This window comes from Saimiri boliviensis, chromosome 6, assembly GCF_048565385.1.
Source record: "Saimiri boliviensis isolate mSaiBol1 chromosome 6, mSaiBol1.pri, whole genome shotgun sequence".
Taxonomy (NCBI): Eukaryota; Metazoa; Chordata; class Mammalia; order Primates; family Cebidae; genus Saimiri; species Saimiri boliviensis.
The window spans coordinates 14,655,821-14,676,268 of NC_133454.1; the positions used below are offsets into that span (position 1 = coordinate 14,655,821).

At 44.8% G+C, this 20,448-nt stretch overlaps 2 protein-coding genes and 1 long non-coding RNA gene across 7 annotated transcripts in view; 1 reads left to right on the forward strand and 2 right to left on the reverse strand.

The window, feature by feature from the left end:
• TMEM135 (transmembrane protein 135) overlaps positions 1–8,088 on the reverse strand; it is a 369,409-nt gene extending 361,321 nt beyond the window's left edge. For 2 of the 5 annotated variants that reach the window (XM_074400368.1, XM_074400366.1), the window contains exon 1: positions 7,271–7,381. The gene's annotated coding sequence lies outside the window, so the exon portion shown is untranslated. Of the gene's footprint in view, positions 1–7,270; positions 7,382–7,447; positions 7,589–7,995 lie in introns of those variants that run through there. The other 3 variants (XM_074400367.1, XM_074400364.1, XM_074400365.1) reach the window with 3 other exon arrangements.
• Positions 8,089–8,453: 365 nt separating this feature from the next.
• On the forward strand, positions 8,454–13,707 carry FZD4 (frizzled class receptor 4). Its single transcript, XM_010345661.3, has 2 exons — positions 8,454–8,912; positions 11,220–13,707. Exons 1-2 carry the CDS (start codon positions 8,628–8,630, stop codon positions 12,546–12,548), a joined length of 1,614 nt encoding a protein of 537 aa, XP_010343963.2. The 5' UTR covers positions 8,454–8,627; the 3' UTR covers positions 12,549–13,707.
• The window catches only part of LOC141584797 (uncharacterized), a 61,100-nt gene continuing 51,433 nt past the window's right edge, over positions 10,782–20,448 (reverse strand). Inside the window, exons 2-3 of the long non-coding RNA XR_012517982.1 lie at positions 13,200–19,425; positions 10,782–12,474 (exon numbers count right to left, since the gene is read on the reverse strand). This is a non-coding gene — a long non-coding RNA (uncharacterized LOC141584797). The remainder of the gene's footprint in view (positions 12,475–13,199; positions 19,426–20,448) is intronic.

The window sequence follows — 20,448 nt, forward strand, 5'->3', positions numbered from 1 at the left end:
CTGTAATCCCAGCACTTTGGGAGGCCGAGGCGGGTGGATCACGAGGTCGAGAGATCGAGACCATCCTGGTCAACATGGTGAAACCCCGTCTCTACTAAAAATACAAAAAATTAGCTGGGCATGGTGGCACATGCCTGTAATCCCAGCTACTCAGGAGGCTGAGGCGGGAGAATTGCTTGAACCCAGGAGGCGGAGGTTGCGGTGAGCCGAGATCGCGCCATTGCACTCCAGCCTGGGTAACAAGAGCGGAACTCCGTCTCAAAAAAAAAAAAAAAAAAAAAAAAAAAAAAAAAATACTGGCAAACTGATGGCACTAGCACATCAAAAAGTTTATCCATCACGAACAAGTTTCCTTCATCCAGGGGATGCAAGGCTGGTTCAACATACACAAGTCTATAAACATAATTCACCACATAAACAGAACCAAAGACAAAAACCACATGATAATCTCAGTAGGTGCAGAGAAGGCCTTTGATAAAATTCAACAGCACTTTATGCTAAAAACTCTCAATAAACTAGGTATTGATGGAATGTATCTCAAAATAATAAAAACTATTTACGACAAAGCCACAGCCAATATCATACTGAATGGGCAAAAACTGGAAGCATTCCCTTTGAAATCTGGCACTAGACAAGGATGCCCTCTCTCACCACTCCTATTCAATATACTACTGGAAGTTCTAACCAGAGCAATTAGGCAAGAAAAAGAAATAAAGGGTATTTGATTAGAAAAAGAGGAAGTCAAACTGTCTCTATTTGTAGGTGACATGATTGTATATTTAGAAGACCCCATCATCTCAGCACAAAATCTCCTGAAACTGATAAGCAATGTCAGCAAAGTCTCAGGATACCAAATCAATGTGCAAAAATTACAAGCATTCTTATACATCAATAACAGACTTAAAGAGAGGCAAATCAAGAATGAACTGCCATTCACAATTGCTACAAACAGAATAAAATACCTAGGAATACAGCTAACAAAGGATGTAAAGGACCTCTTCAAGGAGAACTACAAAGTACAGCTCAACAAAATAAGAGAGGACACAAACAGATGGAGAAACATTCCATGCTCATGGTTAGGAAGAATCAATATCGTGAAAATGGCCATACTGCCCAAAGTAATTTATAGATTCAACACTATCCCCATCAAGAAACCAATGGCCTTCACAGATCTGGAAAAAACCACCTTAAACTTCATATGGAACCAAAAGAGAGCCCGCATAGCTACGTCAATCCTAAGGAAAAAGAACAAAGCTGGAGGCATCACACTACCTGCCTTCAAACTATACTACAAGGTTACAGTAATCAAAACAGCATGGTACTGATACCAAAACAGAGATATAGACCAATGGAACACAACAGAGGCCTCAGAGGCAACGCCACACATCTAAAACCATCTGATCTTTGACAAACCTGACAAAAACAAGCAATGGGGAAAGGATTCCCTGTTTAATAAATGGTATTGGGAAAACTGGCTAGCCATGTGCAGAAAGCAGAAACTGGACCCCTTCCTGACACCTTACACTAAAATTAACTCCAGATGGATTAAACACTTAAACATAAGACCTAACATCACAAAAACCCTGAAAGAAAACCTAAGTAAAACCATTCAGGACATAGGCATAGACAAGGACTTCATGACCAAAAGACAAAAAGCATTTGGCAACAAAAGCCAAAATAGACAAATGGGATCTGATTAAACTCTAGAGCTTCTGCATAGCAAAAGGAACAATCATTAGATTGAACCAGCAACCAACAGAATGGGAAAAAATTTTTGGAATCTACCCATCTGACAAAGGGCTAATATCCAGAATTTACAAAGAACTAAAACAGATTTACAAGAAAAACAAACAAACAAACCCATTCAAAAGTGGGCAAGGATATGAACAAACACTTTATAAAAGAAGACATACAGGAGGCCAACAAACATATGAAAAAATGCTCATCATCACTGGTCACTGGAGAAATGCAAATCAAAACTACACTGAGATACCATCTTACACCAGTTAGAATGGCAATCATTAAAAAATCTGGAGACAAGAGATGCTGGAGAGGATGTGGAGAAATAGAAACACTTTTACACTGTTGGTGGGAGTGTAAATTAGTTCAATCATTGTGGAAGACAGTGTGGCGATTCCTCAAGGACCCAGAAAGAGAAATTCCATTTGACCGAGCAATCCCATTACTGGGTATATATCCAAAGGATTATAAATCATTCTACCATAAGGACACATGAACACAAATGTTCATTGCAGCACTGTTTACAATAGCAAAGACATGGAACCAACCCAAATGCCCGTCGATGATGGACTAGACAGGGAAAATGTGTTACACATACACCATCGAATACTATGCAGCCATAAAAAACAATGAGTTTGTGTCCTTTGTAGGGACATGGATGAACATGGAAACCATCATTCTCAGCAAACTTACACAAGAACAGAAAATCAAACACCACATGTTCTCATTCATAGGTGGGTGTTGAACAATGAGAACACATGGACACAGGGAGGGGGACATCACACACTGAGGTCTGCAGTGGGGAACTAAGGGAGGGACAGCAGTGGATGGGGAATTGGGGAGGGATACCATGGGGAGAAATGCCAGATATAGGTGATGGGGAGGAAGGCAGCAAACCACATTGCCATGTATGTACCTATGCAACAATCCTGCATGTTCTTCACATGTACCCCCAAACCTAAAACACAATATAAAAAAGTGCCTTCCTTTCCATGCTTCCCAATGTCTCTTTAAAAATTACCCATCCTTCAAAGCTAAGCTTACATTCTAATTTTTCTACAAACTTACCAATTACAGATAATCCCTTGACTTAAAATGCCTTGGCTTGAGACCCCTGCTTTTACCAATTGTCTCGTGGCATATATGATTCCTAATGACTTCAGCTGACTAAATAATGAGATGAGTGGTCGACTAGCTATAGTAATAAACAGTGATTTTAAAATGTCTTAGCCTGATTCATGAAATATAGAAATATATTTGCTTCTTAATTGAAAAACAGTTTTTGTTAAGTTATTTTTGTAGGCCAGACGTTGTAGCTCATACCTGTAATCCTAGCACTTCGGAAGCCAAGGTGGGTGGATCACTTTGAGCTCAAGAGTTTGAGACCAGCCTGGGCAATATGGTGAAACCCTGTCTCTACAAAAAAAATATAAAAATGAGCACAGTATGTTGGCTCATGCGTGTGGTCCCAGCAACCCAGGAGGCTGAGGTTGGAGGATTGCTTGGGCCCTGAAAACAGAGACTGAAGTAAGCCAAGATCACACCACTGCACTCTCTCTCAAAAAACAAAAAAAAAAAAGATATTTTTCTACCTTAAAAGATTTAAGAATGGACACCGACACAGTCAAATAAAAAGGAAGGTAAATAATTGGCAAAACATCTGACTTGAGAAGAAAGCTCAAAGTGTGAACCATGCCTGGCTTGGAGGAGTGGTTTATAATCTTGACTTAACTATCATTCTGGACCCACTTAGGTAGTACTTTGGTGGTTGCCTATACCCAGTTCATAATGCAGGCTCTCTTTTTCTGAATAATCAGATCGCTTATGGCTGGAACCATTCATTTATGTATTAAACAAATAACTACTGAGTGCTTTCTATGCTTCAGGTAATATTGTTCTATGCTGTTCAGGAGCACAGTGGTGAAAAAGACACAGCCTCTGACTTCAGAGGAGAGTGAAAGGGACAAAAACAAAACAACCTGATAACTTTATAATACAGAAGCTTATGTACAACAGCAAGGGGAGACTGGAATTAAGAGAGCTCCACATATCCACATAATGCACTTAATCATAAAAAACTTGATTCACTATTGGTCTCATGTCTTAATTTCCCCCAATGTGATTGTAAGCTCCTTGAAGGCAGAAATCACCTTTAACATGTCTGCATACTCCCTAGTAGCCAGCTCAGTGACATGTTCACAATAACCTATCGCTTAACTTTGTTAATAGCTTGACCGATCAATTTCACTGACATGAAATGAGGCTACGGAGGTAAAAGTGTGTTTGCATTATTTTTTGCTTTCCATGGATGTTCTTGGTTGTTCATCTTTGCATTAACCCATCACCACCAATAAATAAGAATGTCTGATGTACCAATTAATGCTTTCTAAATTTATGGGTAGGAGGAACAATTTTGAGCTTCTATTCCTTGACATGCAAGAGTTCTGTGGTGACAATTCTTCTCTGCTAGCTAGTGGTGCAATGGACTAAGAAGGGTGTTTGGCTCTGCCACTTAATAGCTGTTACTTAATCTCTTGGGAACTTTGATTCCTCAAGTAAAATCAGTGTTCCCTTCCACCTTACTCAGTAGGCGCATTTTTGTTTTGTAACTAATTTGGGTGCAAGGGGAGATCTAACACCCTATTTATAAACGGATGGGATGTGGCATAGCATCTTCCTTCACTTCTGTTGTTCCACAGTAAATTCTCAATCCTTATAGGGTTTTATCCCAGTGAATTATTTCCCTCAAAAACCAAGGAGGGTAATAATGAACCATTTTCTTGCATTTTCTGTCAAGACAGCTCTTTGTGAGTTCTAAATGTTCTATCTAGATTCAAAGAAGCTGGTTTCTTCATGAGTGGTTGGAATAAGACTTTTCTTGGAAGCTACTGAATATGGATTAGTTGGATTGTTTCACAGGAAATAAAAAGCAGGCTCTAGGGTAACTACTTCAGCACTTAATTGGGTTAGCAAAGAACTGCAAATGAGAGGTTTTCCCGTAGGAGGGAAAGGATGCTTATGGCTCCCACCCCCTTAGGTGATGCATTTTAACCTAAACATTAGTCTTCCAATGCAGCCTTTAATTTAGTAATCATTACAAGAATCTATTAGAGCAGAAAATGTCAGGTTGAAAAATTAACACATCACCGGAGTTAATAAGAACTCAGACTCTTATTAGATACAAATGGAGAGCCCTCGAACTGCACAACAGCCTGTTGAAGTCATGTTTATTGCCGCTCCAAAGTAGTTGCATCTTTACTGCTCAGAGGCTGGACCAAGGAAACTGCCCAGGCACTCAAGCCAGAGTTGGCAGGGGCCCTTGGCCTGCACTTTATTCAGGTATCCCTATCTTTTCCTCTCAGAAATGCTGTGCATGTCACAGGGTGGATATCCCTCTGCCTAGGACTCCCTTGGGAAGTGTTTTCTGTAACAAAGACAAACATGCCATGCCTGTCACCAGGAGCAGATTGTGGACTGTGTAAACCACTCCAGGAGAGGGAGGCTGAGGGGCTCCCAGCCATTCAAACTTAGCTCTGAGTTATGGTCTTTGTTGTCTTTCTACATTCAGACTGAAATGTGATTCCCCTAGCTTTCTTTTTTGGAAAATACCTGTGATGAGTTCCACGACTAAAAAGAAAAGCCGTTGACAGGAAAGGCTTCTGATAGAGAAGGGACTTCTTCATGTGTTCTCAAGGGGGACAGTTGCTTCAAGCAAGCTGAGGCAGGATGCCAGGTCTAGGAATAAGAGGTCCAGATCACAAAAGGGTCATCTTTAACTATGGATTAGGCTGGGCATGAAGCAGTTTCCTCTGGAAGAGCAGCACCATGCACACAGAGTTTATGGCCAGGCAGGCGTGCGTGAGTTCTTCTCCATGACTTACTGTGCAATCTTGGGCAAATTGCTTGGCCTCTCAGAGCATCAGTTTTAGCTCTGAGAATATATAAAATAAATAAAATTAAGAATATAAGGCATGTATCACGGTGTCTGAAAGTAAGAGTAAGAGTTCAAAAGGTTTGCTATTGATGTGAAAATAGTATTCCTTCACCCAGCACTAATGATGTTCCTTGTGTGCCAGGCTCTGTATAAGGGACAGGTCCTCCTCCTTGACCTAAGGGAGTTAACTATTTAATAAACCATGTAAGTTTATCTTCAGCACAAAGCACTTCCAGCGCCCTCCCCACCCCAGCATCAACACTCTGCCCTAGGAGGAGGGCAAAATGCATGCTAACTTAACTTTGTTGAGTAGCTCTGAATCTTGCAAGTCATCCCCCTTTGAGGAGCCCTCCAGACTCAGCCGACTCTACCTTCAGTTCATCCATAATTCCCTATCTGTGCACTTAGCACCCTACGTTATTGTTGTCTGTTCATCCTTTGTCTCCTGTGAGGTCCTAAAGGATAAGGATTATGTGTTCATTTGATCTATTCATCTGATTATGTATTCATCTCTGTAACCCAAATGATTAATTGATCATTGGATCTGTTCATCTGCTCCTTTATTCAACTCTGTAGGCCAAGGGTTTCATGCATTTACTCAGCACAGGCACACAGAGGTTCAATCCTATTGCTGAGTACATTGATTTCCAGCTGGGATTTTTTTTCTGGGAAAATAGCCCTGCCTTCCATCTTTGAAGAGCCTCTTCTGACCCTGGTTTGGTTGGTCTTGTCATTTTCTGTTACTTTGGTTCTAGCCTCAGTTTCCTAATCTCTATAAGGGGCTAACGGAACCTTCTTCACTGGGAGTTTACGATGATGACTGGAGACAATGCAGCTTCTCTGTGTCCAACACAGTTCTAGGCACAGAGCCAAATACCAGAAAAAAAAAAAAAAAAAGTTGATTCCATTTTTGCTCTCAGCCAAGTCTAGTTGCCAATATAAGAAGACTAAAAATACAAGACAGCATATGAGTGTCACATGAGTGGCACAGACATTCTTCCAACTTGCATCTAGCCTCTGCCATATGCCACAGAATTGGCTAAAATGGGAGGATAAAAACATACATAAAACAGTTTCAGGAAAACAGCGGCAAGTGTTGGACAAAAAGATCTCAGGAAGAGGGGTAAAGCCTTTTACCCAGATGTTTGGTCCATGGCTGTTGGAGCTGTCTTTAGCACCAGGCTGGAAAGTAGGATGCTGTCCCATAATTGATCTCCACTAGGTGTTTTGAAAACACACACACCACCACCACCACCACCACCACCACCACCACCACCACCACCACCACCACCACCAAGTTCTTCAGCATTTACTGTGTGTCAGACACTGTGCTAAATGATTTACAGGCATTATCTCACTGAACTCTCAGAACAACAGTGTGAGGTGAATATGAACTTCCCTACTTTACAGCCGGCAACTCTGAGGCTCAGCGAGGCATCATAGCTTAACCAGAGACAGCTAACAAGTAAATGGTTGAGGAATCCACCTGCTGGGAGTTTCACTGGTGGACTGGAAAGGAGAGAGACGGCGGACCAGCACAAAGCCCTGGGCTGATGGGAATGAAACACCAAAGTTGGGTTGAAATGAAACACAAACCTGGGTCGCATGATCCCCAGATCCTACGAACCGACGCAGAAGCAGAGTAAGGAAAACAGGGGCGCAGGCTGGTCGGGAAGGGGTGCCCGGGAGAAAGGAGTCCCGGTGGCTGTGTGCCTTGCTCGGCCCCGGGGCACAGGTCAAGCCTCTCCCCTCCCGCCCTCTCACCCTCCCAACCTTATTTAGAAACCGTGTCCCCGAGACAGGAAGGGCGGCGGGCCGAGAAGCACGGAGAGTCCCGGTCTCATTTCCTTTCGAATCCCCCTGTGGAATTTCATTTCACGCGGTGAGGAAATCGGAACGCGAGACCGTCGGCGGGTCTGCAGCTCCGCAGCTCCGGGGCGCCTCCCCCCGGCGGCGGGAGGTGGGCGGTTCCCGGCGCAGGTCCGCCGAGTCTGGGGGCGGGGAGAGGCCGGGCCCGGATCGCCGCGAGTCGGGAGTGAAAATAGCTGTGGACCCGCGCAGTACCAGGCACCGCGCTAAGCCTTTACGCTTTATCTCTAACCCTCCCAAGTGACTTCACAGAGGAGAAGACTGACGCCGAGAGGTTGAGCAACTTGCTCAAGGTCACACAGCGGGACTGAAAGCCACATTCGTTGTCTATCCAAATCCCGTGTTCTTTGTGTGCGTTTCCCTGCCTGACGGGGAGGTGGCCGCGGACCTAGGTGACAGCTGGAAGGAGACGGGAAGGAAAGGGGGCAGATGGAACAGGGCGCACTTCTCACCTGGGGGAGGAGAGAGCAGGACGGCTGGAGCCACTGGGCTCGGTGCCCCGCCTGGCCCCTGCGCGCCACGATCCGGGTGGGAGGGAAGATAGAGCCGGGAAGCGGGCGGGCGGGGCGCTCGGGGAGGGAGGGAGGGAGGGAAGGAGGGGCGGCCGGAGGAGGGGCCGGAGGGCGGGGGCCTGACCCTTCCAGCGGGAGAGCGGCCTCGCCCCGCCGCCCCGCCCCGCGCTGCCCACCGCGCCCCGCCATTGGAGAGGCGCGCTGTCCGTCCCGCCCCGCCGCCGCGCCGCGAGCCTCCAGCGCCGCGCTGGGCTCGGGCGGTGAGAGCTGCGCAGCGCAGGGTGCTGGCTGGCTTCGCTGAGACGCCGAGCGGACGCGGCCGGCGCCGGCTTGTGGGCTCGCCGCCTGCAGCCATGACCCTCGCAGCCTTTCCCTCGGTCTCGGCCCGGGGCGTCTGATATCCCACACAGTCGCGCGCAGCTGCCGGAGAGCCGACCGCTGCCCCCTCTTCGCCGTATCGCACTCCCTTCCCGGGAGCTGGGAGCAGCGCGGGCAGCCGGCGCCCCCGTGCAAACTGGGGGTGTCTGTCGGAGCAGCCCCCGCCGCCGCCACTGCTGCCCCAGACGCTGGCCATGGCCTGGCGGGGCGCAGGGCCGAGCGTCTCGGGGGCCCCCGGGGGCGTCGGGCTCAGTCTGGGGTGGCTGCTGCAGTTGCTGCTGCTGGTGGGGCCGGCGCGGGGCTTCGGAGACGAGGAGGAACGGCGCTGCGACCCCATCCGCATCTCCATGTGCCAGAACCTCGGCTACAACGTGACCAAGATGCCCAACCTGGTGGGGCACGAGCTGCAGACGGACGCCGAGCTGCAGCTGACAACTTTCACACCGCTCATCCAGTACGGCTGCTCCAGCCAGCTGCAGGTGGGCGCCCCCACCCCCACCCCTGGCGGGACCCCTTGGGGAGGGACGCTCCAAACTAACTTTGCAAAGCCCATGCCAAGTTGATCATCCTAGCCCGAAGGGGACAGCTCTCCTGGAAAAGTGATTTCCATCCCCACCCCCACTTTCTCAGGGACTGGAAGCCAAAACGTTGTGTAAGTCATCTGGCCTGGGAAAGAACCCACTCTTACGCCCCGCCCTTCCGTTTTTCTCTCTTGCCCACCCATGTCTGGCCAGACCCCTAGCCCAGTGGAGCTGAGGGTTATCTCGCCAAGGATTCTGCCCACCACTGCTTGGTGGGCTAGTGGGAGAGAGCCAGCTGCAGCTAAGACTTGGAGGGAGAGATAAGGGGACCATCCCTCACAAACCTTCCCTCTGCCCACTATTTTTGGGGTGAGGTATTAAAACACTACTGCACCGTTTTCTGCTGAGTTACCCCTCCTCACCGTGTCCCTCAGAGTTTTAGAGGTCATGCATGAAGGAGTGGTTGGATTGGTTTGAGTTCTTTCTTATCCTCAGAGTTGAAGTCACATTTAATGCTTGGAGGGTGAGAAGAAGCTGCAGGAAGGTAGTTGGTATATTAGAAGAAATGTTTTTGCAGTCGTTAAAAAATGTAAAGCTTATTTAATGATAAGGAAAATGTTTATTCAACAGTAATAAGAATTTGCCTATACAGGGTTATTATAATCTTGCAAAAAGAAAAAAAATAAAAAGAAAAACAATTCATTGGGGGAATAAAAGACTGAAAGAAACATTTTTAAAGTGTTAACATGGATTATGTTTTGATTGGTGAGGCTGGGTGATTTTTAGAAATTTAGAAAAGAGAGAAATTGTGGGAAGAAGTAGACCTTAATTGTCCAGACTAAATCTGTGGTCTGGCTCAGTGCCGTGGCTCACGCCTGTTATCCCAGCACTTTGGGAGGCCAAGGCAGGTGGATCATGAGGTCAGGAGTTCGAGACCAGCCTGACCAACATGGTGAAACCCAAAAATTAGCCAGGCATGGTGGCGCATGCCTGTAATCCCAGCTACTCTGGAGGCTGAGGCAGGAGAATTGCTTGAACCCGGGAGGTTGCAGTGAGGGGAGATAGCGCCACTGCAGTCTAGCCTGGGCAACAGCACGAGACTCCGTCTAAAAAAAAGAAAAGAGAAAAGAAATCTGTGGTTCTGGCTGTAACTTCTGAGAGATAAAAAACAGACATACAGCTTACTTATTAGGTGCATGTTTTTACATAGGTCATTTTAAAACTTGGTTTGTGGTTTTGGAAAGATGGTCGGGATTAGACCTGTTGCTGGTGAAATATCCCTTTGGAAGTTTCAGAACTTTAGAACTAGGTTATAAAAGCTTAAGAAATGATCCTCCAGCTCTCAGTTTGGAAACAGCACATATCCTGACATCAGTGGCAATTTGTTGGAGAAACAGCTTTTGCAGGGATATATATTTTTAATTACATGTATCCTGGGGAGACAGCCAGGCTGTTTTGAAGGACAAGACTGGATCCCTTTACATGCTGGAAAATAGTTACTTGTAACTCTAGACTTCATAGACAACATCTGTAAGGAGCCAAGCAGACTGTTTATCAATGCTGGAGGAATTGAGGACAGCAACTGGACTCTCCCCTGCTGTTATTGCAGTTTCAGCGACTTAACATTTACATTTTCCTGTTGTGCTTCATTATTATTCATTGAGGAAACCTGGCCAAACAAATCCCTAGTGACCATAGACCTCAATCTGCATCCCATCCTTGAGTCTAACAGTGTCTCAGTTGGGCCATTTTCTGTTTCTGTATGGGTCTAGTTTAAACAAATTTTTAAGGGATAAAGTAGGGAGAAGAGAATACTAATAAGATCTATATTTTTTTTACCTTTTATTCTTAAAATGATAAAGAAATGGGGATAAAAATAAACCCCCTAACTGACTGAGTCATATTAGTTTCTTGAGCTTTTTCAAATAGTATCTAAAAGGGAAGGAGATGGGAAAGCCAGTTTTTTAAGGTTTATTTCAAGTGCTGTGCAAAGAGGGCTTATGCAGTTCTTTAGAACCTAATTATTTTATTTTTTTAATGTACATTCCTCTAGAAAGGATTACTAGAGCCAAACTAGGAAAAGTGTGTAAGTGATGGATTATCAGGCACCCTTGTTTAAGGTCTGAGTAAACAGACAGACTCCCTATAGGTTGGTTTAAAAGTAGTTAGGTACATAGCCTGGAAGCATTCAGCTCAGCTTTGTGGGAACATTTGGTCAGACTTCCAAGTCATTGTTTTTTCATTGTTCATTTGTTACTCTTCCAGTTCTTCCTTTGTTCTGTTTATGTGCCAATGTGCACAGAGAAGATCAACATCCCCATTGGCCCATGTGGTGGCATGTGTCTTTCAGTCAAGAGGCGCTGTGAACCCGTCCTGAAGGAATTTGGATTTGCCTGGCCAGAGAGTTTGAACTGCAGCAAATTCCCACCACAGAATGACCACAACCATATGTGCATGGAAGGGCCAGGTGATGAAGAGGTGCCCTTACCTCACAAAACCCCCATCCAGCCTGGGGAAGAGTGTCACTCTGTGGGAACCAATTCCGATCAGTACATCTGGGTGAAAAGAAGCCTGAACTGTGTTCTCAAGTGTGGCTATGATGCTGGCTTATACAGCCGCCCAGCCAAGGAGTTCACCGATATCTGGATGGCTGTGTGGGCCAGCCTGTGCTTCATCTCCACTGCCTTCACAGTACTGACCTTCCTGATTGATTCTTCTAGGTTTTCCTACCCTGAGCGCCCCATCATATTTCTCAGTATGTGCTATAATATTTATAGCATTGCTTATATTGTCAGGCTGACTGTAGGCCGGGAAAGGATATCCTGTGATTTTGAAGAGGCAGCAGAACCCGTTCTCATCCAAGAAGGACTTAAGAACACAGGATGTGCAATAATTTTCTTGCTGATGTACTTTTTTGGAATGGCCAGCTCCATTTGGTGGGTTATTCTGACACTCACTTGGTTTCTGGCAGCAGGACTCAAATGGGGTCACGAAGCCATTGAAATGCACAGCTCTTATTTCCACATTGCGGCCTGGGCCATCCCCGCAGTGAAAACCATTGTTATCTTGATTATGAGACTGGTGGATGCAGATGAACTAACTGGCCTGTGCTATGTTGGAAACCAAAATCTCGATGCCCTCACTGGGTTCGTGGTGGCTCCCCTCTTTACTTATTTGGTGATTGGAACTTTGTTCATTGCTGCAGGTTTGGTGGCTTTGTTCAAAATTCGGTCAAATCTCCAAAAGGATGGGACAAAGACAGACAAATTAGAAAGACTGATGGTCAAGATTGGGGTCTTCTCAGTCCTGTACACAGTTCCTGCAACGTGTGTGATTGCCTGTTATTTTTATGAAATCTCCAATTGGGCACTCTTTCGGTATTCTGCAGATGATTCCAACATGGCTGTTGAAATGTTAAAAATTTTTATGTCTTTGCTGGTGGGCATCACTTCAGGCATGTGGATTTGGTCTGCGAAAACTCTTCACACGTGGCAGAAGTGTTCCAACAGATTGGTGAATTCTGGAAAGGTAAAGAGAGAGAAGAGAGGAAATGGTTGGGTGAAGCCTGGGAAAGGCAATGAGACTGTGGTATAAGGCTAGCCAGCCTCCAAGCTTCCTTCATTTTGAAGGAGGGGGGATTGCCAGCATTTTGGTGGAAATTCTACTAAAAGTTGTATGCAGTGAATCTCATACAAACTAGCAACAATTAAGTGACTCCCATCAACCCACTGCCTCCCATCCTGACCCCAGCATCAAAAAAAAAAAAAAACACAATGATTTTGCTGCAGACTTTGGAATGATCCAAAATGGAAAAGCCAGTTAGAGGCTTTCAAAGCTGTGAAAAATCAAAACGTTGATCACTTTAGCAGGTCGCAGCTTGGAGTGTGGAGGTCCTGCCTAGATTCCAGGAAGTTCAGGGCGATACTGTTTTCCCCTGCAGGGTGGGATTTGAGCTGTGAGTTGGTAACTTGCAGGGAGAAAGATTAACTTTTTTAACCCTTTACAATTTTAAATACTAACTGGGTCTTTCAGATAGCAAAGCAATCTATAAACACTGGAAACACTGGGTTCAGAGAAGTGTTACAAGAGTTTTATAGTTTGGCTGATCTAACATAAACATCTTCTGTGGTGCACTGTCTGCTGTTTAGAACTTTGTGGATCGCACTCCCAAGAGGTGGTGTTAGAATCCTTCAGTGCCTTTGTCATAAAACAGAATTGTTTAACAAACAAAAGTACTGTACTCACATAAGGTATCCAGTAGATTTTTCTTCTCTCTTTCCTCTCTTAAATTTCAACATCTCTGTTTTGGGCTGCTGCTGTTTTCTTCATTTTACATTAATGACTCAAAAAAAGGTATTTTTATAGGAATTTTTGCACTGCAGCATGCTTAAACAGGGGAAAAGGAAGGGTGATTCACTTTCTGACAATCACTTAATTCAGAGGAAAATGAAATTTACTAAGTTGACTTACCTGACCGACCCCAGAGACCTATTGCATTGAGCAGTGGGGACTTAATATATTTTACTTGTGTGATTGCATCTATGCAGACGCCAGTCTGGAAGAGCTGAAATGTTAAGTTTCTTGGCAACTTTGCATTCACACAGATTAGCTGTGTAATTTGTGTGTGTCAATTACAATTAAAAGCACATTCTTGGACCATGACATAGTATACTCAACTGACTTTAAAACTATGGTCAGCTTCAACTTGCATTCTCAGAGTGATAGTGCCTTTTTTTTTTTTTTTTTTTTTTTAGCATAAGAATGTTATCAGAGTCTGGTCTACTTACGACAATGGAGACTTTTTCAGTTTTATAAAGGGAACTGAGGACGGCTAATCCAACTACTTGGTGCATAATTGTTTCCTAGTAATTGGCAAAGTCTCCTTGTAAGATTTCATTGGAGGCAGTGTGGCCTGGAGTATTTATATGGTGCTTAATGAATCTCCAGAATGCCAGCCAGAAGCTTGATTGGTTAGTAGGGAATAAAGTGTAGACCATATGAAATGAAATGCAAACTCTAATAGCACAGGTCTTAATTGCCTTTTACGGAGGTATCCAAAGCTTTTAAAATTTATCCTATACATTCTTCACAAGGGGGTACCCCCTAGCAGCCTCTCAAAAATTGCACTTCTCTTAAAACTGTAACTGGCCTTTCTCTTACCTTGCCTTAGGCCTTCTAATCATGAGATCTTAGGGACAAATTGTTGACTGTGTCACAGGTTTCTCTCCTTGTAACTCATACCTATCTGCTTCAGCAACTGCTTTGCAATGACTCACTTATTTATTAATTGATGGCTTTAAATAGGAAGAGAAGCTCTTTTTTTTTTTTTTTCAATCACACTTTGTGGAAAAACATTTCCAGGGACTCAAAATTCAAAATAGGTGGTCAAATTCTGGAAATAAGCATTCTTCTTTTGTTAAATTTGGTTTGAGCCTTATGCCCATAGTTTGACATTTCCCTTCTTCTTTCCTTACTGTTTTTGTTTGGTTTTTGAGCTATATAACATCAAGATGCATGTAAGGTCCATTGTGTATTTTGGAAGGCAAGGTCTCGGCTTTTGAGACAGAAGCTAAGTGGGCACAGGTGGCCCCTGCTGCTGTGTGCCCAGTGTGAGTACCTTGGCTAGGTTCTGGGTCAGGCTCCAGGAGCATGAGATTGATCCCCAGAAGAACCATTTTAACTGCATCTGATCCTACATTGCCTATGAAATGTAAAATGTGAATTCCCTGTGCTGCTTGTAGACAGTTCCCATAACTGTCCAGGGCCCTGGAGCACGCACCCAGGGCCAGAGCCTGCCCTTACTCACGCTCTGCTCTGGTGTCTTGGGAGTTGTACAGGGACTCTAGCCCAGGCAGGGGAAAGAAGACCAGGCAGTAGGGGACTGGTCTTGCCGTGAGAGAATAGGGGTTTGTAATGCGGTTTTCTTCATAACACTTCAGTGATCGTGTGACCAAGGCAGCATCTGGCAGAAAGCCAGGCATGGAGTAGGTGATCAATTCTTGTCAATGACTAACAATAAAAGAGCACTTGGGTGAACCTGGGCCCCTGATTTCTGAGTTTTGAGTTCTGGAGCTAGTGTTTTGAGATGCCTGTTCCATAAATCTCTTGCCTTTTCGGAGCAAAGTATATTTGATCAGAAGTGGCCAGTTGGATTAGTAGCCTTAGCAATGTTAAAGGGTTATAGACCTCTCCTTTCACATTCCAGACAATGGAGAGTGTTCATGGTTTCAGGAAAAGAACTCTGTGGCTGAGGAGTCAGTTACCAGTGACCTTCAATCAACTCCATCACCGCTTAAGTCAGTATTTGTTTTTTAAAAAAGTCAGTTATCATTATATTTATTGGGTGCCAACTGTATATAAAGCCCTGAAATAGATCATCTCTGTTCTAACTGATCTAGGGTGGGGATGCACCCAAGTTTGCCGAACTTTACTGTTCCTTTGGGAAAGGAGCAGGGACCTCTGGAATTCCCATCTGTTTCACTGCCTCCATTCCTTACATCTCTTCCTGGGTCTCTCTACCTTTAACATATCTCTTTTCCCTTTCCGAGGATTCCTTCCAAGTCAGTTACAGGTGGTTTTAACAGAAAGCACCAGCTCTGCTTCATGACAATCTCTGTAGAAATCCCTTAGGAAGACTATTAAGAATAGGCCACAAAGACACGGGCTCACACATCTGCTTTGGCTCTGGGAGCCGGCAGTTCAGGGCTTGGGGTGCTCCATGTGACTTGTGTAGGTATATTTGAGGACAGAATCTTGCTAGAGAAAAGGTGAGCATTGTTTTTCTTTTTCTGAAACCTACAGTAAATGGGTCTGATTGTAGCTTTTTCAGAAGTCCCTTGGGCTCCAGAGATTATACATGGTGCAATGGCACCTCTGTCCAACCTACTTTGTGGAAGACTCCTTTCTCCTGCTTCATAAAGGCCAAACCTCAGGGCAAAGGAATATGGGGTAGAATGGAGCTGGCCAGAACCATCTGGTCGAACTACTTGGTTGATTCACATCCTCTTTCTTTTATGGAGACCCATTTCCTGATCTCTGAGACTGTTTTTGAGCTGGCAACTTACTTGGGCCTGAAACTGGAAAAAGGGTGACACTTTTTAAATTTCAGAGATGCTCTCTGACTTTCCTCTCTTGGGTCACTCTCTCACCTGCACTCCCCAAACCAGGCATCCCCAAACTTTTTACACAGGGGGCCAGTTCACTGTCCCTCAGACCGTTGGAGGGCCGCCACATACTGTGCTTCTCTCACTGACCACCAATGAAAGAGGTGCCCCTTCCTGAAGTGCCGGGGGAGGGGGGGGCGGATAAATGGCCTCAGGGGGCCACATGTGGCCCGTGGGGCCATAGTTTGGGGACGCCTGCCCCAAACTCGTTCTGGGAAACTTGTGTGTCTAGATTCTGAATTGGGATTCTGTCCAGCACCTTTACCTCTATGCTCTCTGGCTCCTCATCCTCATGGTCACCTAATTAAATGCTTATTGGGTTGAGAACCAAGCTGGGACCTGAGGATAAAAAGAGCTCAACAGCCTCAGCCCTAGAGGGACAGACTCAGGTATTTCACCAGACTGGTGCAATGTTAGATTTCTGGTGAGATGTCCACGGCTACATTTAGGGAAGAGAGCCACAGACTTTGGAAGAAACCTCTTTTTCTTTTTTTCTTTTTGAGACAGTCTTACTCTGTTGCCAGGCTGGAGCATGTACTGACACAATCTTGGCTCACTGCAACCTCCACCTCCCAGGTTAAGCTATTCTCCTGCCTCAGCCTCCCAAGAGCTGAGACTACAGGCTTGCATCACACCTGGCTAATTTTTGTATTTTTGGTAGAGACAGGGTTTCATCATGTTGGCCAGGCTGGTCTCAAACTCCTGACCTCATGATCTGCCTGCCTCAGCATACCAAAGTGCTGGGATTACAGGCATGAGCCACCATGCCTGGCCTGGAAGGAACCTCTTAAATTCAGTTTATATCTTGTATTTTGTTCTGTGATAGAGGGCACTGGAGAGAGTTGCTATTCCAGTCAGTCATATCAAGACACTGTACTCTGAAAATTCATTGGTTCCTTTATTTTATTTGAGTTCAGAGTTCTGATCTGGGTTTGTATTATGTCTGGCAGATGACCTGGGTTATCACTTTCCTCTGGGGTTAGGTCATAGATCTTGGAAACTCGTTCGAGAGCATTTTGCTCCTACCAAGGATCAGATACCAGAGCCTTACATAATGGATTTCATTTCAGTCTAGCCTACATAGAGCTTTCTGTTGCTGTCTCTTGGTATGCACGTGTGCAGTGATGACACACTTGACAGTGCTAGGAGACAAGTGACTTAGAGATCCCCCAACATGCCTCTTCCCCTTTGCAAGCTCAGTTGCCCTGATAGTAACCTGTTTCTGTTTCTGATGTACCTTTTTTCTCCTCTTCTTTGCATCAGCAAATTCCCAGAATTTACCCAGGCAATTCGTAAAGGACCTTTTTGGGGTCCTAAATGAGCCATGTCCTCAAAGCTTTTATACCTCCTTGCTCTTTTATAGTATTCAGTACATGACCACTGTCATCCCAGAAGGCTTCTGAAAAGAGGGGCAAGAGCCATTCTGCCCTACAAAGGTCGGGTCCATCTTCTCTCCCAGGTGGTAAAAGTTTTCAAGTCATATTAATAGGCTGCGGCCCTGACTTGGCTGTGGGCTTTGGGAGGGGTAAGCTGCTTTCTAGATCTCTCCCAGTGAGGCATGGAGGTGTTTCTGAATTTAGTCTACCTCACAGGGATGTTGTGAGGCTTAAAAAGGCAAAAAAAAAAAAAAAAAAAAAATGAAGGCCCCTTGAGTTCTTTGTAAGAAAGATGGATGAAATATCAGGTATAATCTGCAAAAAGATAAAATGTGACTCCCCCTGCTCTGTGCAGCAGTCGGGCTGGATGCTCTGTGGCCTTTCTTGGAACCTCATGCCACCCCACAGCTCCAGGAACCTTGAAGCCAACCTGGGGGACTTTCAGATGTTTAACAAAGAGGTACCAGGCAAACTTCCTGCTACACCTGCCCTGAATAAATTGCTAAATTTCAAAGGAAATGGACCCTGCTTTTAAGGATGTACAAAAGTATGTCTGCATTGATGTCTGTACTGTAAATTTCTAATTTATCACTGTACAAAGAAAACCCCTTGCTATTTAATTTTTGTATTAAAGGAAAATAAAGTTTCATTTGTTAGCTTGTGTGTGACTTTTGGCATATTTCTGAAAGTATACAGCAGCCCCTGGGAAGCCTATACACCCAGCAGTGAGAAATGGAGGATTCAGTTTGCAGGGCAGATTGGAAACTGCTTTCTGAGAGCCTCTTTGTTTCTTTTTTACTGGGGCTATTTTTCCCCTGTGGGATTTCTCCTGGGTCAGCAAACCCCCACAGTCCAAGGTCAATGGAATAGATCACTAATATGGTCATCAGTAACACTCAAGTAGGTCACATGATGCTTTGGATATAACAATAGTTCTCAAATTGTTATCCCAATGACACCTCTTTTTGGCATTTTAAATACATGTGGCCATCTTTGCCTTCCAAGTTCCATTGACTTAATCTGGTGGCCTAAAAAAAGTTATCCTATCATTGTTAGAACTTTTGGGCTCTTAAAAAAGGGAAAGGAAAAGGGGCTTTTTAAAAAAATCAGATTATCTTTTTATTTTTTCTGGCTACACAATGGTTTTGTTTGTGTAATATACAGGAGCATATGAAACATTTGTCAGGAAAGTGGCTTCTTTAGCTAATTTTATAAATTGAGTGATCTATGTCCCTATATCCAGAGAAGTCATCAGACAAAGCAAATTCAAAGCTATTATCAGGATATTGCTATGGGAGCCAGTAGCATTATGGACCACACAGACAGGGAAGGAGAGCCATGACTGTCTATTGATGCCCCGGATGTGAACATTAGGTCTCTTGACTTGCTTTTAAATTGCTTGCCACCCTTTAGCTTCACTTGAATACCACCCTGTTTCGGTGTGAGTAAAAAGCCCATTGAACAAGGATCAGCAATACTACTATCCCTATCTAAAGATTGCTATTGGACATTTATCTCAAACCCTAAATGAAGGGAGGTATGTAATTTAAATTGTCTTCCCAGTAGGGCTGTGTTTCTTATTCCATTGCCTATTCATTAAGTAGTTACGAAGTTAAGGAAAGTCAACACAATCTGGAATGAATTCTTAATAATTCCTTGCACTTAAAGAAATATTTTCTTATAATTATACTTTCACTTACATTATTCTATTTGGTTCTCCTGGCATTTCTGAAGTCAGCAGGGCAGGCATGACAACCTTCCTTTACAGTGGAGAAGCCGGGAAGTAGAGAGGGTGAGGGTAACCCAAAGGGGAGGAGAAGGTTGGTCAGCAGGTCTTCCCATGTCCTGCTCAGGGTTTTGGTTGTATTTTTATTTTACACAGGGTTTTCTTTTCTTTTTGTTTTATACTCCTCTGGGTTGCATGGTGTCTCCCTGAAAACATATGTTGAAATCTTAACCCCAGATACCAGTGAACGTGACCTTATTAGGAAATAGGGTCTTCGCAGATCAAATCAAATTCAAAATGAGATCATACTTACTAGATTAGGGTGGGTTCTAATCTAATAATACGTATCCTTATAAAAAAAAAAGGGGGGGGGGAATGTGGACACAGAGGAGAATGCCATGGGAAGGCTGACACAGAGACTAGAGTTATGCCGCGACAGGCCAAGCAAGAAACACCAAGGATTGCTGGCAACCACCACCCAGGAGAGAGGCAGGGAAGATTCTTCCTCGGATTCTCTAGAAAAAAAACAACCTGATCTTGGATTTCTAACCCCCAGAACTCTGCAAGAATAAATTCCTATGGGTCAGGCACAGTGGCTTACGCCTGTAATCCCAGCCCTGTGGGAGGCCAAGGCAGGCAGGTCACTTGAGATCAGGAGTTTGAGACCAGCCTGGCCAATATGGTGAAACCCTGTCTCTACTAAAAATACAAAAATTTAGCCAGGCGTGGTGACATGTGCCTGTCATCCCAGCTACTTGTGAGGCTGAGGGAGGAGAACTGCTTGAACCTGGGAAGTGGAGGTTGCCTGAGCCTGGGCATCGCAGCAAGACTCTGTCTCAAATAAATAAATTGCTGTTATCTTTAGCCACCAGTCTGTGATAATTTGTTACAGCAGCCCAAGGAAACTAGTACAGACTCTATCCCTCTGATTCTTTTCTTTTTTTGAGATAGAGTCTTGCTCTGTCACCCAGGCTGGAGTGCAATGTCCCCATCTCGGCTCACTGCAACCTCTGCCTCCCGGGTTCAAGTGATTCTCCTGCCTCAGTCTCCTGAGTAGCTGGGATTAGAGGCACCTGCCATCATGCCCAGCTAATTTTTGTATTTTTGTGGAGACAGGGTTTCACCATGTTGGTCAGGCTGGTCTTGAACTCCTGACCTCAGGTGATCCACCCACCTCAGCCTCTCAAAGTGCTGGGATTACAGGTGTAAGCCACCGCACCCAGCCTCTT

Bases quoted from the DNA above. Each gene is read 5' to 3' on its own strand.
- FZD4 (XM_010345661.3), top strand. From the start codon at position 8,628: ATGGCCTGGCGGGGCGCAGGGCCGAGCGTCTCGGGGGCCCCCGGGGGC. The intron at 8,913-11,219 runs GTGGGCGCCCCC...TTACTCTTCCAG, and splicing joins GCTGCTCCAGCCAGCTGCAG to TTCTTCCTTTGTTCTGTTTA.